The sequence below is a fragment of the Falco biarmicus genome, chromosome W, assembly GCF_023638135.1.
Source record: "Falco biarmicus isolate bFalBia1 chromosome W, bFalBia1.pri, whole genome shotgun sequence".
In the NCBI taxonomy this organism is placed as follows: domain Eukaryota; kingdom Metazoa; phylum Chordata; class Aves; order Falconiformes; family Falconidae; genus Falco; species Falco biarmicus.
In genome coordinates this window covers 6,098,612-6,114,508 of record NC_079310.1, presented here as the reverse complement: position 1 = coordinate 6,114,508, position 15,897 = coordinate 6,098,612, and the positions used below count along the sequence as shown (strand labels likewise).

The following is a 15,897-nucleotide window of genomic DNA, read 5'->3' as shown; positions in this document are numbered from 1 at the left end:
AGTCTTGTTTTATCTTAGCAACAGGCACTGTCTACTTTTTTTGTTGTATGAGGCTATATACAGAATTCTGATGTTGGTTATAACCTTTCACTTGCACAAGTAGTTATAGTAAAAACTTAAACCACTGTTTAAATCTGGAGTACTTGTGATGCATTAAAAATTAGTCACTTGAATCAAACTGCTTTTCACTGTTTCTCAGTGTAAAATCAGTAGTAGTTCATGAATGTAATACAGGCAGCAATAAGAAAATTAAGTGTTGTTTTGTTGGTTTGTTTTTTTTTTTTTAGTTTTCAGAGTGAATGGATGCATCCTCAGTTCTGTGTACTTAAACTACGCTATATGTACTGGCAGACAAAATGGAAGTTAAAAGATCAGGTCTCATATCTGAAAATCATAACGTGCTGAATTGAGTATAGTTGAAAAGTTGAGGCATTTTGGTTTCCTCTGACTCGTAAGTAAATTTCTTATTTATCTGAATCTTAGGTGGGAGTTAATTCAGAGAATTCATGTGGTCTGGAATCTAGACATACTTGCACCTCAAAATGAGGAATATAGCAACAAGAGACCAGTTCTTGACAAATAGTTAAATTGGCCTTGTTATCACTGAAAAAGCTGCTCCAGGTACCATTAGTGATAGAATGCATCCCACTTGACCAGTCGGAGCTCTTTCAAAAGAAAAGGAATGTAGGTATAAACTTCAGGGAAAAACACCAATAGAAGGAACATGGAAATAATAATTAAAAACCACTCCAACTTCCCAGCAGCTCTTCATGTGTCACTTGGTAGTTTTTCCCCCCCCTCATTTATTGATGAGACTGTCCCTTTGGTATTGCTTGACTGTACCAGGTCATGCTTCTCCACATTCTTGTCTGGCAGCACAGCTAGGTAGTCATTCAGATTTAAGTGGTGATGTGCCAGGTGGACTGTCTGTCATCTCTGTGCTGTCCCTTCAAGCCTTTCCAGCTTGTCATCTATCTTTTGTGCCAGTTTGTCATCAGTTTTGTCTTGCTGCTTCTCTGTTTCTGCATCTTTATGGTGGTGGTTGTTGTGGTGGTTTCTCTGTAGTGTTGTCCCCCTATCCCCTTCTGTCATCGCTCTGAGGTTCTCTGCCCTCATCCTGGGCTCTGCTTTACTATGTTCCTCTGGCTGGCTGGTTTTAAGAATGTTGCCCTATTGCCTCAGTGTTAAGTGAAAAATGAACATATAGGAAGGGAAGAGCCCACATCAGATCGGCAGCAGCCACTGAAGCAAAGTTGCTTATAACTTTTAGGCATTTGTAGTCCTGATCCTCTCTTCAGAGGGTTATCCAGAACCAAGAATGAGGGAATGGAGCAAAGGGGGGTTGGCATTTGTAGGTGGCTGTAGAAAAAAACCTTGTAGTACTATGCAACTAACTTGTTTCCCTAGCCCAGGGAAGATGTTGAAAAAGTTTGTGCAGTAGAGTATGTTCTTTATCAATTTTAAATGTGCAGTAAAGCATCAGACAAAACTTGTGCCCCTATGTGCCATTCCCACAGATGCCCTTCAGCATCCTGTTTGAGAGTCTGGAGATGAGAGGCAACAGTGACAGGGCTGCAGTTGTCCATTAGCTGGTTTGGAGTAAGGCTTTGAGAGAAAGTCCTTTAAATTTCTAAAAGAGCAGTAACAAAGTTAAGTAAACGTTTACTGCATGGTGTAAGAGCTTTGACTAAGCAAATACAGTTCAGGCCCAGAAGCATAGTAGCAACATTGGTAACCTAACTGGCTGTAACTTTTTTTCCAGCCAGCAGGACAGAGCAACAGTAAGATGCTTGTAACAGTGGCTCCTGAATAACCTATCAAATCTGATTAGTCAGAAGACGTTATTTAAATTAAACCCCCTTTTGGAAAGGAGGTGATGAAATGTGGCTGGCAGCCTGTTCTAGCATTACTGTGTGCAGTGCCTAACAAGTCTATTTGCTGACAGTGACTTCTGCAGTAATGGTATCTTAGTGCATGCTCACGGTGTATCAGGAAGAGCTAGTGTGCTATAAACTCAAATGCTATCTGAATCTAAAGTGTGACTGTCTCTCTGGAAATGGTGCATTTAATGATTTGCTTGCTATTGATGTGTGTGGTGAAAACTTAAGTTGATTGTTGCTTATGAAAAAGCCTTTGCCTTTAATTAGGGATTGCTTAACTTGGACAGGGAGCTCAAGAACAACTTCAATGAGCAGGTGGTGTTTGTCTTGAGTGCGCCCCCCCCTTCCCCCCCCAAGCAAGATATGAGCAGGTGTGGTGACGCAAGTCGAGGTGGACTTAAAAGAAACACTATGTCTGCGTGGCTGGGTTCCAGCAAAATGGCCTTTATTGTTTATACAAATTATTTATATATCTTAGACAGTGCAGGTGTTAGACCCTGATAGGGTTTTGTGTCCTTCTTCTTGCTTGCTATTTGCTGTTGCTGTAGGTGCCCGTATGCTGCGGTTCTAAGTTCCGATTCTTCACACCCTGTTTACATACCTGACAATTTGTGGCTGTCTTAAAGGTACACGGATAAGTCTTTGAAGTCAACTAACTTGTCTGCAGATCCCAACAAGCAGGAACATCCAGACAGTAAATATTTTGTGCAGCTGTGTCATGACAGTAACTTCACCATACTTGGGTGTCTGGCCAACATCCCTGACATGTGTGAACCTTACAGACCATGAGATAGTACACGCCTGCACTTAGCCTAAACTTAAAAGTTTGCATACACTAGGTGTGTAAACTATTTTTGTTTTTCACTGAGTATTAAGGCAGGCAAGCTCCGGGACTGGGCCAGAAGCCTCATCTATGGGTGGACACACTGCGTAGGAATTTTCCCAGTTACCGAGAGACTCCTGGCACCGGCTGCAATGGGGCTTCCCAGAAAAAAGGGTGGGCCTGGGTGATGTTAAGGTGGTAATGGGTGATGTCTCCTTTTCTCAGTCTCTGTAATGCTTTGCAGTAATGGTCTGATGCTTCGCTCTTATTGCTCTTTTATCCTATTGTGCATAATAACTAGTACTGTTCCCTTTATCATATTGCGTGCTATTTTTCCTTTATTGTATTTTAATATAATGAGCTGCATTTATCCTTATATTTGATTTGGAGTTCACTTTTGCTTAGTATCCAGTCAATTGGCAAAACAATGTGCCTTAGCTAGTTCTATAGTTAAAATAAGGTGTTGCATATGGCAGAAGAATCACTTTTCCCACTGCACCTTGAAGTTAATGTAGATGTTTGGCCTGCATTAGGATTTGGCTACAGGATTGCCAACAAAAGCAAGATACTTATTGCTTACGTGGGATGTTTTGACACTGAAGACACATCTAAGGCTTTATGCAGCCCCAGATTGATATACTACTGCAAAACTTCCTGGATGCTAGATGTGCACATCTTTGGTTCTGGGAGACTTGTAAGCATTGCTGCTAATGTCCCTGGAGCAAATGGATAGTGTCATGGTAACTTAGTACTTGGTAAACTAAGATTAGTGTGTGAGATGGCAAATTTAGTATGTCCTTGCAATGGCCTGCTGGAGAGGGGGATATGGATTATCATTCTAAAAATGAAAAGGGAATTCAGAGAAATCAATGTCCTTTACGTAAGTACAGTCTGGAGTAAGCTGCTTCTGGTAAATGAGGTAGGCAGCATAAACTCTAGTACCTGTAGATAACTGGTGCTGCATTGAAAAAACTTCCTTGTCAGTTGAGTTGCCCAAGTGAGGTGGTTACTGCCTCTCATCAGAAGTTTTAAAGTCCTTTAGAAAAGGAACACTTTTATTTTCAGTCTGAGATAGTAACTAGAATCATAGAATAATTTAGGTTGGAAAAGACCTTTGAGATTGTCAAGTCTAACTGTTAATGTAGGATTGCCAAGTCCATCACTAAACCATGTTGCTAGAAGAAAGATTAGCTTGGAGAAATTAAAGGAAGTATGTAGAGGCCTTGTCCCTAGTTCAGCTCTACTGTAATAGTGGATGATGGACAACCATAATAGATGCTTGTAGGCTGTGCCTCTCACTTCACCAGTCCTCTGTATGCCACTGAAGACTGTGACGGCTGTATAATTTCACATGTGGCCTGGCTTTTTCAGTAATAGAAATCAAGTTGACATCTTAATTGCTACTCTCGTACAGAGGAACTAGCCATGTAGCAGCTTGTCTGACAGCGATCTGGGTCTGGAAGGTGCAGCCTATTTCATGTGCTATAGTCTGCAGTCTGATCTTCTCTGTGGCACTGGAACTAATAAAGCCCATTCAGCTCTAGTAGTTGACATGCAAATGCATTGGGTGGTCTTGTGGCTTTGCCCTTGACAGCCTTCCTGAGATGGCAGGCTTGTCAATGTTTCACTTCCTTTTTCTTCTGTCTTTGAAGCTTCAATGTTTTGTTAGCTTCTGAGAAGCAGTTGCTGGCTAGTGACAAAACCAATTCTCTGGCTTAGTAGGATGGTTTTGGATGTAATGCCAATGTTGAGAGAGGTGTTGAGATGTGCTGAGAAGAACCTGACAAATGTTGAGCAGAATGACATGCAGCTCTTTTGTATGGGGTATGCCTGGAGTTGCCCAGCATGACTCTCTTTCCCACAGCCTAGCATCTACTCACTATGTTTCGTGAAGTCTGGTTGTACCCAGGTAACTTTCTTTGTACAGCTTTGGCTTTAGCTGTGTGTTGAATTCCTGTTAGCCAGTAGAGTTGGTTCACCCATTGATTTCAATATAATGTTAAAAGGGACCTTTGCACATTAAAAGGTACTTTCCTAAAGTACTTGGAACTGGCTCTTCCTGACCCCAGACATGTCAGCAGCTGCCAGGAGGAATAGCTAAACTGTCTGTGTAATCCTCACCTTATGACACCCTTCCTTTAAAGGTAATATTTGCATTTGGAATCTGCAGTGGAAACACTGAGGCAGAGTAAGATCTTGATTGGGGAATGATGGGTGTGAATGTTAGGTCTGCTCCAAGTTATGCTTTGAGCACTGTCTGCTGTTGGTAGGGGTGTACCAGATAACTTCATGTTTTTGAAGAATGGCTGTTGGGCGTTTCAATCTGTGAGCTGGAGGACTTCAGAAACAAAGGGTAACTGATGCTTTGTCATGTATAATGTCAAAGGAGGACTTAAGTTCAGCTATTTGAAGGATTATGCTGTGGTGTCTTGAGAAAGATCTTGTGATGTACTTCTAATCTAGCAAAAGAACCAGTTATGTTATTGAACACACCATAAGCATCCTGGAGCAGGGTTTTAGCTAGCTAATTAGACAGCTAATTCTGTCTTAAAAACAGCTCTTTTTTTTCAGAACAGGCCTGCTCTGTGTTAAAAGCTGGGTAGGCACTTCTGCGTTTAACATCTTGGCCATGTAGGAATTGTATCCATATTTTACAAGTTGTTAGTAAAATTCTGTGGGCAGTGGATGAGAATTATTAGGATTTTCTTGTGTATCAGAAAATATCTCCTTAATGGTACCACTTATTGTATACCCGTATTGTTATCTGTGCATTACCCAGTGTGTCCAGACAGCTGCCATACTGGTTAACTGACTGTGCATACAATACGATAGTATCCCATTTTAGAGCAGCAGAGATCAAACTGGAGAAGGATCAGTGTGGTGTTTCCAGTAGGAAGGGCTATTCTTAATGCCAGGGGACGCATGATGTGCTCTGTGGGTCTGGGATGGAGTGGCCTCTGAGCACTGTGATCTGGAACTCTCTGCCTTCCTGATCAACCTGGCTGGTCCTTGGCTCTGTTTTTCCTATTTTTTTTTCTTCATTTTGCTACTTAGACTGTCAAACTCTGGTCTAATTTATTTGTCTGCTCAGTCAATTCTCAGAACTATAAAATAAGGTTGCTTATCTATCTTGGGAACAGAATAAACAGCAAGTGTCTGCAATGTGTCCTGTAATCTAGAGATAAGTTGCTGTAGAAGTGCATAGGTGTTTTGCCAGTAGATGGCGTCTGTGTCCTTTGTGCTGACCCCTAGTTAAAAAAGTGTGTTTATCTTTGCTTACATCTAAAGCAATAGAATAGTAAGTGAAATAATACAGCAAGAATAAAACAAGACAAGGTAATGTATCTAATCACTACTACATATGACAGACTATAGTGGTTAAGAAAGATACATCACCAGTTGCCTTATACTTTACTATCATCCAGATCAGCAGTTGCTGGGGAGCCCCAATTACAGTGAGGATTTGGAGAGCCTTTCCTGGCAATTGGGAGGTCCACAGTGCATCTGCTCATAGGTGAGGTCTCCAAAGTCACTGTAAGAGGATCCAGCTTTTATACTGTTGAATAAACAAGCTCACCTAATTTCAAATACAGAAACATCTGGTTTCACTCTCCTCTTCGATCCCACCAAAGCCTGGCCAGGGCTCAGGGAGGAACCAAGGGAGTCTTCCTTATCTACTTGATTTTAACCACCGATTTGTAAACAAAGCCACATATCTGGTTTCATAGCCTTGACTACCTGCCTCTAAACAAGGAAGCATGTGCTATATTTTTTTGCTAACAATTATATTCTGTTTAAGCTACACATTTCACTAATGATCATGCATATTTTCCTAATGATTGAATACTAAATATATATTTATAACATTCGGTTGGCAGGCTCGTCTTAGAGGTCAACTTCTGCTTGGAGCCTGTTGCTCAGGCTTCAGTACTTCAATAGACTTATGCTGTGCTACATGTATAAAGTTGTTAAAGCTGTTTTAAAATGTTTTTCAGGTTCTAAATGGCTTCTAAGAAGTTGGCATCTGACTCTCATGGTAAGTGAAATTTGACATCCCTGCCTCTTAAATAGGATGAATTCTACTGTTGTTGCTGACTAATGTTCCAGCCCAGACAGTCCATAGAGACTAATGTTTTGCCTCTGAGTAGTTTTTTGTTAAGAACAAAGTGCCTTAGCTTCCTTATTGCATAGTTGCTTGCTGATGCTGTGCCTATTCTCTAGTTAAACTGAAATTCAGTCTGCGACTGTTCCCCGCTCCTTCATGGCAGAATAATACCTTCCCCTTCCCCTGCCTTCCCCTTCAAAATCAAAGTTGAACTGCAGTTGTGATATTGATCTGATGTTTGCTCAAGTGGACACTAGATCAGTAGCTCCCTTCTATGGAAGTCATGCGAGAAGGTGGATTGAAAGTGAAGCTTTTAATATATCATTGAGCTATACTTGCTTTTTGCTCAGCAGTGAATTTTTTCCTAAATTGGACTAATTACTTCAGCAGGAGAATGAAGAAGAGAATAACTTCTTCTACATTTGAGACGTGTAGTGTCATGCAGATGATTAGTATCATAAAAATTATTTGCCTGTATATGTACCCATCATTCTAGAAAATGGGGTGTAATTTCTGAGGATTATTATTTCTGTGGAATGTTAAAGTTCAGTTTGTATGTAATGTAGCTTCTTCAAAACGGTAATCATTCAAGGCAGTACTAGGAGGTTCATGTGAAATTTCTAATGTGATTTTTTTTTTTTTTTTTTTTTTCATGCTATAGAAAATTCTGCTTTTAGAAACTCAGTCTTGATCTTCCTGGATAATCTTTCAGATAAGAGTATCCTGGGGAGCTCCCTTTTTTTTTTTTTCCTTGAGATTTTTATTCAGTCTTGCAAGTGTAAAGCTGAAATACAGAATAAGAAACGCCTCCCTTAAATACATGAATAAGGACTAATAAAAATGGCCTATTAAAACTTATTTTTTAGATGGTCTCATTTGCTGTGGCCCAGTAATCCTGCTGCAAGACAATTTCTTTATTAGATAGCTGCCAGTTCTCTAGCAGTTATTTTCTTCTATCTATGAATGCTCTGAACTGCTTGTCTTCTGAGTCTGTTTTTATTTCTCTTCTGCTTCCTAAACCAGACTAGCAAAGGCACTGCTCAGATCCAGAATTCAACCTGTCTTAAATATTTCTCAAAACAGTATGGTGTAGTGGAACATGCTCCTGGCTTCAAAATAACAAAATCAAAACAAATGGTGCTGTAAGCTGGCTGGTTAACTTGTCTATCACTTTGCATACCCTCTGTTCCTAATGATACCAGCAACACTGTCACAGTACTGTTTGAGGAGTAGCAGAGCAACTGCCTTGACTTACTATGTAAGAAATAAGCAGGGCAATTTTTTTCAGTTTTCTCCAGGGTTGTTAAGAATTAATCCCACCAAGTGAATTTTGGCTTTACTGTAAAGCATCTAGCCCAACAACTACCTTCAGCTCGGTGTCTCTGGCAGGCTGATGAAATTGGTCAACATAGTTGATGCATCTCTTGTACTTATCGTTGAGCTGCTTATTGGAGGCTATAGGACTGTTGTTGAATCACAGAATGGTTGAGATTGGAAGGGACCTCTGGAGATCGTTGTGTCCAAACCCCCCTGCTCAAGCAGAGCCTGCAAGAGCAAGTTGCTTGGGACCATGTATAGATGGAGATAAAGATGGGATTGTAAGGTATGGATGGAGAGGGAAGGAACTCTTCCTGTCTTAGCATATACCTACAACTATGCCTAAGCATGTAACTTCAAATGCTCTCCTGTCATTTGGATAACTGGAAGTTCAAGCTTAAGTTGTAGTAATTAGTGGCATCTAGAAATGTAGCTCTCACCTGTTGTGCAAAAGGTGTGGGTTATACCAAGTGCAGTATGTTAATATTGATGTTGTATCGTCACTGTTGCTATACAACTTGAAAGCTTTTAACTCAAATTTCTGAAAACTACACAAGTGAAGTTTGTGTGACCACAAAAACTGTTCCCCATTTGTAACTGGTAACTGGTTTATCTGAAACATTTCCATTTTGCTACCAAACTGCACGCTTCTAGGAGTTGGCCGGTGATTTCTACATTATTCTAGAGTGTAGAGAAAACTTACTCTTGTAGTAGAACCTTGGGCCAGGAATATCCTATAGTGTCAGAGATCAGTCTGAGAGGTACACTTTTACCAGGGCTATTTTCAGAACTTCTACAATATGCTTTTAACTGCTAAAAGGATGAAGTGGCTAACAGCCATATTAAATAAGTTTAAAAAAAACCCTTTAATTGCTTCACTTGAACATGTGACTATTGAAACAGTGGCTTGCATAAAACTTCCTATATGTAGGTTTTGCTTATTGCTTTAGAACTTGCCATTTAAAACAATTTGCATCCTTACCCATCGGTGTGTTCAGGCAAAAGGGTCATTGGTTTACAAAAATATAAGGATTCTTGGCTTTCTAGATCAGATTTTAACTTCACTAGAGTAGTACTGTTCTGATTAGGCTGGAACAAAGTGAATACCATGTGCATCAATGTTTTGCTTCAGAAAGACTTCACCATCAAAACATTTGATGTGTTTCTTAACGTGTTTGTGGGTTTTGTAGCAGTTGTATTCAAGATTAGGTTATAGCAGTGGTTGTTACTAACAAATTGGTATACCTGGAAAGAAACTAGAAAGTTTTTATTTCTTAGCCTAGCTGCTGAGGTTAAACTGGTAGCTGTCAGGGCAGCCCATCTAGTCTAGGTGTATTTGAGTTTCTTACTGTACCAAAACAAAGAGTGTCCTTATGTAAATATCACAATGTGTGCTTATACCTTCTGTGGCTAGTACCTATTTCAGGAAAACAAGAAGGCTTGTGTAAGGGGAGATGTCTGCCACTTGCTGCATCAATAGGTCTAATAAGACAAGTATTTGCACACAGAGCAATCTGGGCTGTGATATTGGTGCAGAGAGATAATCCTGCTTTGCTTGGATCATCTTGCTTAGAGCTTAAAGTAGGACTAAGCAGAGCATAGTAGCAGTAGTCATGCTGGCCTCTGAGCAGTCAAGAGATCTGGTTGTCTGACCTGTCCATGATTTACCATACTCAGTGCAAGGGCTGCCACAGTTGCTATTTCTATGTAAGCAAACACTTTGGTATATCCAGGTTCTCAAATTGCCAGCTCAAATACTATTTGGATGCCATGTTGCAAATAGTGGTGTTGGTGGCCAGTGAGGTGCCATCTGGATGCTGTGCTGTGTAATGCTTGAATGTGTGCTTCTCAGTAAGGATCAATGAAAATGTTGTTATATTTTGCCTGGAGTGCTTTTGTATCTTGGTGGTGCAGGTGGGATGTAGGTTATTCAGCCTGATGGTTTAAAAGCTGGAGGAAATGCCACCTGTGTCCTAACAGGACTCTGGGACCAGCCAGTGTGGTGCATGGTATGAGAGCTCAAATGATGATGGCACATAAACATTTAACTCCAAATTAATAGGATGTTCCTGTTTTTGGAAGCTGCTCATCCTTTTGTTGGAGCCTGTGACTGCCTTGTAGACAAGTCAATAGTGAAGGAACACAAACAGTACTTAACTGTCATCTGAGTAAAAAAGCATGGGTCAGATAAAAATGGCAAGTCACTGCTCACTGAGGAAGGTTGGTCGCTGAACGCCATCTTAATATTGCCACTGATATCTCTTTGGATCTGCAACACGCAGTTACAAATGAGTGCCAGAGGAATGCTTCAAATTGTTATACACAGCTAGAAACCTTGCCTCTAATTCCAAAAGCTTAGACCAGTGATCCAAGAAACCCCTTTCAGTTAATTGAGAAGCAGTGCAATTTATATTGTGTGTTTTCTAATGCTTCACAGCAGCCCAAGGAAAACAAACCTATAGTTTGGCTTCTTGAAGATGGTTGAGCTCTAAGTGATTCTGCCTCATGAGTTTGCAAGATGTTTGAAGAAGGTTTTGTCCTAAAGCTTTTTAAATACCATGTGTAAATGATAGATATAAAGGACAGATAGAGGACCATGAAATAAGTCCGAGGCCTCTCATTTGGAGTGATCACAAATCAGACAGCTGATTAAGTTAAACTACCTTGTTTCAAAAATCAGAATTGCTATGCTAAGTAATCTTGAGCTATTTCACTGTGTGTTGGTTAAAGTGGAGTGTCTAGACTTTAGGTCATTTTGCCCTTGTGACCACTTGCATCCAAATTTTACTTCCTACATGTATATCAAAAACTGTGGTTTAGTTTTTCTTAGCTGCTCTAAAGCTGGGTTATTTTAAAGCCTGTTTTGGATATGACAAAAATGGCCTCATGTTATAGAGACATAACAGAGTGTTCAGGAGAGCTTCAGCTTCCAACTGTTGCATAGGCATAGTCTTGTCACAAGGGAAGCTAAAATGTTGGGTATATTGACTTCAAAATCTGTTTGATTGTTGTGTGTCTGGGTTTGGTTGGTGGATTTTTTTAAATAGTTATGAGCTAGAACATTATTAAAAAAAACAAAGCAAACAGAACCTACTAAAATTGAAGCAATGAAGTCCAAACACATTCAACATGTTTCCGATCAAGAAACTTCCTTTGTATTGAGTCACCTGGTGTAGTTGGGGCAGCAGAGATAAAATAGCTCTCAAATAAAGAAATGTGAGTTAATTGAATGCATTAAACTCATTAAGTCTTTTTGATACAATTTCTGCTTTTGATCTTAGGGCCTTTGAGTTATCTTGATGATGTCCCATTTAAGATAGGAGACAAATTCAAAACCCCAGCGAAGGTTGGATTACCCATTGGTTTCTGCCTGCCTGATTCTTTTCAGCTCATTAGAGAAGCACAGGTGAGTGATGTATTTTGCCTTTCTGCTCTCTTTTCCCCTCACCCTGGCCTCCAACATGTGGTGCTGTAAATTGCAAGTAGTCACAGTTTGCAGGTGTATTCAAATGTTAGTCTTGTTGGTCTTGTAGTGTTATTTCATATGCAAGGAAGTAATTGCAGAATGTCTGTTGGAATGTATAGAAAGATAAAAATATGATAGGCTGTACAAAAATTCTAGGAGGGGACGCAGCCAGCACAGCTGACCCCAATTGGCCAAAAGGATATTCCATACCATATGACATCATGCTCAGTATATAAACTGGGGGGAAAACTGGCTGGGTGAGCAATTGCATTGTGCATCACTTGTATATTCTAATTCTGTTGTCACTATTATTGTTTTCCCTTCTTCTTTTGTCCCATTAAACTGTCTTTATCTCAAACAATGAATTTTACTTTTTTCCCTGATTCTCTCCCCCATCCCACTGGGGGGGAGGAGAAGCGAGCAAGCGGCTGTGTGGTGTTTAAGTGCCTGCTGAGTTAAACTATTACAAATAGTTATAGAAATAGTTATAGGTCTAAATGTTACACTGACTAAATTTGAGTAGTATTTTTTTAAGAGGAAAAATAAGAACTGATACATCCATCTATGCTATGGCATACTTGCAGAATCTTGTTTGAGGATAACAAGTGTTTCTATGATCATATTTTATGGGTTCTCACAATAGTGAGATCAAGAAAACAATTTCCAGTTCTTGTTTTCTGTGCAGTTGCTGTAGGGCAAACAGGTTATAGCTTGGTATGGATGGATTCCAGACCTTTAAGGACCATTAATTCTTGGTAGCATAAAATCAATTGTTCTAGCAGAAATGTTGAAAATCTAATCTCCAAATGTGACTGATTGCAGTAGATGGTTCTGTGTTTTTCCCCCCCTTTCCTGCAACTCATCTGCTGGAGAGCTGAATATCTCAATTACCCTACATGACGGCTTTTTCATTATAACCATTAAACAATTACCTGATCATCCTAATACACATATTTCCACCCAGTTAAGCTGGTGTGGGAGAACCAAAGGAGACTCTAATGTCCTATTGCTGGCTTCATTGTGCTAAGTCTCCATTTTCCTGTCAAGCTGAGGCTCAAGTATAGCATACCCGATTGGACTGCAACACCTTGCATAATATAATGTGACTATGTAGACTATGCATCTTGAAGTGTAATTTGATGACTTTACAGCTGTAGCAAGAGCTATTTTTAAAAAAATTAAAATACAGGGAAGCAAATTTGCCCAAAGCCATATATTTGTATATAAATACCTCCCTTTTTTTTTATAAAAAAAAACCAGCTTTGATCAATTTTTGTCTGTATATATAACCATATACATACAAACACAAAAACTGCAATAGCTCTGCTCGGGTAGCAAAGAATGTGTAATGAGTAGTGCCTAGCACTTCTGCCAGTGACTTGTTTTTCAAAGTCAACTTGCTGATAAGTTGTATATCACACCTCTTGAAGTCTTAGAGCTAAGGAAAGGGAAAACTGTTGTGGTTGAGACAACAGGTCTCCAGGATCTCACTGGAGCCTGCTATAGGATGGGATGCAATACAACATATAGCAAGTCCCAAAAAAGCCTAGTAGAGGCTGAGCAAGCCTTGCTGGCTTGTTGCTCTTTAGAGCTAGGAATTTCTATGACCTAGCAGTCCTGTAAGAAGAGCACTCCTGTTGGGTTATATGTTATTATCCTGGCAAGGATGTCTTATAACTTCTTAAGTCACAGGTAGGTTATACCCTGGACTTAACTTGTAGGCTGTGTTCTCTGAATGTTTTGTGGCTCTCTAAAGAACATTTGAAGCTGTTCATTCTTCATGAGATACTAAAGATTTAAGTGATTTAGTTTGTTCAGAATTTTGTCCTCTCAACCAGACTACTATGGTAGCCAGTAAACTGGTAGCAAGTAGCTTACAAATGTCTTCCTGTGCTAACCTGGCCCTGAAGGAGCTGATGTTAAATGAGAAAAGCTTGTGGGATTCTGTCATGCCAGTAACCGCAGCAAAATCTACTACTACAGATAGTTGTCATCTTTGGTGCAGCCCTTTGGCTGGTGAGCCACTGGCACTGGGGTAAGAATAGCGATACCTCTTAAACTAGTGGGTGTAGAACTCTAATATCAAGTCCCTTAGGAATCTTTTAGGGGGAACTGACTAATACTGTATTGGTCTTTGGATGCAAAAATACCCTGTTATAGTCTTGAATAGCTTGTGGACAGGGCGTAGTTCAGTGTTGCCAGATCGGGGTATGATTGTCCATCTAGTAATGCATTAGACTTTCCCTTGCTACATCTGTTGTCTTGGGGGAAGAGGGTGGGAGGGCTGTGAAACTTATCTTGGGATGATCAGTAGCTCTAAAGCAAAACTAAATGTAGGAAGGAGGCAAAATATGATATTCTAATGCAGACTATAGACAGGTTTTGCTGCTAGAGGCAAAATGAACTATTTTTGGTGTTTTCTAGCTTTGCTAGTCTGTAGGTTATAAGAGATGCTGGGGAAAAAATTGATGCCTGTTCATGGTAATTCATGTAGCTCTTATTCTGTTATGTTGCTGTTAAAAGTAGTGGCTATGTTCATTATATTTTTTTTTTCTCTCTTCTCCTTTCCCTTTCATCCTTGGTCAGTATGACTTCTCGCTGGAAAAGCAAACAATTGAGTGGGCTGAAGATATCGACAAAACTGAAGCTGCCCAGAGAGAAGCTGAACATAAGGCAGAAGAAGCACTAGTGAACTCAAAAGCAGCTTCAGAGGTTAGCAACAAAATGGGGCTTTCAGAGGTACCTTGCCCTGAGGCCATGCCTCCTCCTATTAACCCCATCCTCGCTAGCCTGCGGCACAATAATATTCTTACTCCCACGCCAGCCAACAGCAGTGCTGTGAAGCAAAAGGCTCTCAGTCCACCTTGTCCAAAAGCAGACTTCAACCTGGCTGATTTTGAATGTGAAGAAGATCCATTTGACAAACTGGAATTAAAAACTATCAATGATAAAGAGGAATTAAAAAATATTCTTGAAATTCATGTTGGTACTACCAGGCCAGTTGTTGCCCAGCTGTTAGATAATACTTTGCCCAAAGGAGGGTCTGGGTCTGTGTTGCAAGATGAGGAAGTTCTGGCATCCATAGAAAGGGCCACGTTGGACTTCAAGCCCCTTCACAAACCCAATGGCTTTATCACTTTACCGCAGTTGGGAAACTGTGAAAAGATGTCCTTGTCTTCCAAAGTATCCCTGTCCCCTATTGCTTCAGTGAGTAATATCAAATCCCTGTCCTTTCCTAAACTTGACTCCGATGAGAGTGATCAGAAATCATCAAAGCTCACAAGTGCTTTCCACAGTACTACCTGTCTCCACAATGGCACTTTCCTCAGCTCTTTGCAGACTTGTGCTCAGAGTAAAGTGAGTGAACTGAATGGACACCATATGGTTGGTCTTTCCGCTCTAAATGAGGACAGCGACATAGAGACATCAACATTACCCTCTTCATCCAGGCTGCCTTCCCTGGCTGTGTCAACAGTTTGTACAGAAGAAGAATCATCTCAGAGCACAGTGACTACGGTAAAACACGCAGTAGATTAGAATCAGGGTTGCTGGGGAGATGTGGAGGTGCAGAGGCAAATGTTGCTTCTAAAATGTCATGTGGTTTTAGGTTCATTTAATGGGAGTGGTGCAGAGATCATGTGTGGTAGTTTCTCTTCATTTACATGGCAAACTGATCAGTCAAATGGGTCTTCATGCTGGCAGTTCTGAACTTCAGGTTATTACTCTGCAGGTTTTCCCTAAATCTGATATTTTTAGACTAATACTGGTGACTTTTCTTTCAGCTTCTCAGCTCTTGTTCATAGTTGCACACCTTTGAACTAAGTGTATGAGATGTCTTTGTACAGTCCTGCATTCTGTCTTATCCAACTGAGGTCTATCAGATTCTGAACCGCTCTTAGGTTTTGAGTTAAATCTCTGCTAGGTTTGTTTCTCGGCTTGCTGGAAATAAGGGGAAATTTGTTTTTATCTTATTCCTTCTATTCCTTGAAAAGCCTACAAGTATGTGCTGTCGTTCAGGGAAGAAAAAAGCACTTGCAGTTGACCTGCAGTGAAAGAATTGTCTGTGTATGTGTTTTTCTTCCTGATATCCTTTTAAAATCTAGCCTTTAAAAGGATGAGAATAATGGTGGTCTGAAATCTGGTATTTACTCTCTTCCTTGTAAAGGAGTGTGGAAGGATTGTTTTGTGGATACCAAAAACAGTCTTTAGGATCATCTCAGATCACTAATGTTACAGTTGATTTGTTGTAAAGCTCTGAGGCAGGGGTTTGACGCTTAATTTCCCCAAACTTGTAGCAAGTTCTAAA

The 15,897-nt window shown here is 40.2% G+C and overlaps 1 protein-coding gene across 12 annotated transcripts in view; it reads left to right on the top strand.

The window, feature by feature from the left end:
- LOC130142135 (ubiquitin-associated protein 1-like) overlaps positions 1–15,897 on the top strand; it is a 36,635-nt gene that overhangs the window by 8,318 nt on the left and 12,420 nt on the right. For 5 of the 12 annotated variants that reach the window (XM_056323590.1, XM_056323588.1, XM_056323591.1 and 2 more), the window contains exons 2-6: positions 5,992–6,039; positions 6,129–6,217; positions 6,699–6,739; positions 11,407–11,531; positions 14,178–15,107. In XM_056323590.1, the coding sequence (XP_056179565.1) occupies positions 6,706–6,739; positions 11,407–11,531; positions 14,178–15,107 (1,089 nt within the window). In that variant the 5' untranslated portion in view covers positions 5,992–6,039; positions 6,129–6,217; positions 6,699–6,705. The remainder of the gene's footprint in view (positions 1–5,991; positions 6,040–6,128; positions 6,218–6,698; positions 6,740–11,406; positions 11,532–14,177; positions 15,108–15,897) is intronic. The other 7 variants (XM_056323584.1, XM_056323581.1, XM_056323586.1 and 4 more) reach the window with 2 other exon arrangements.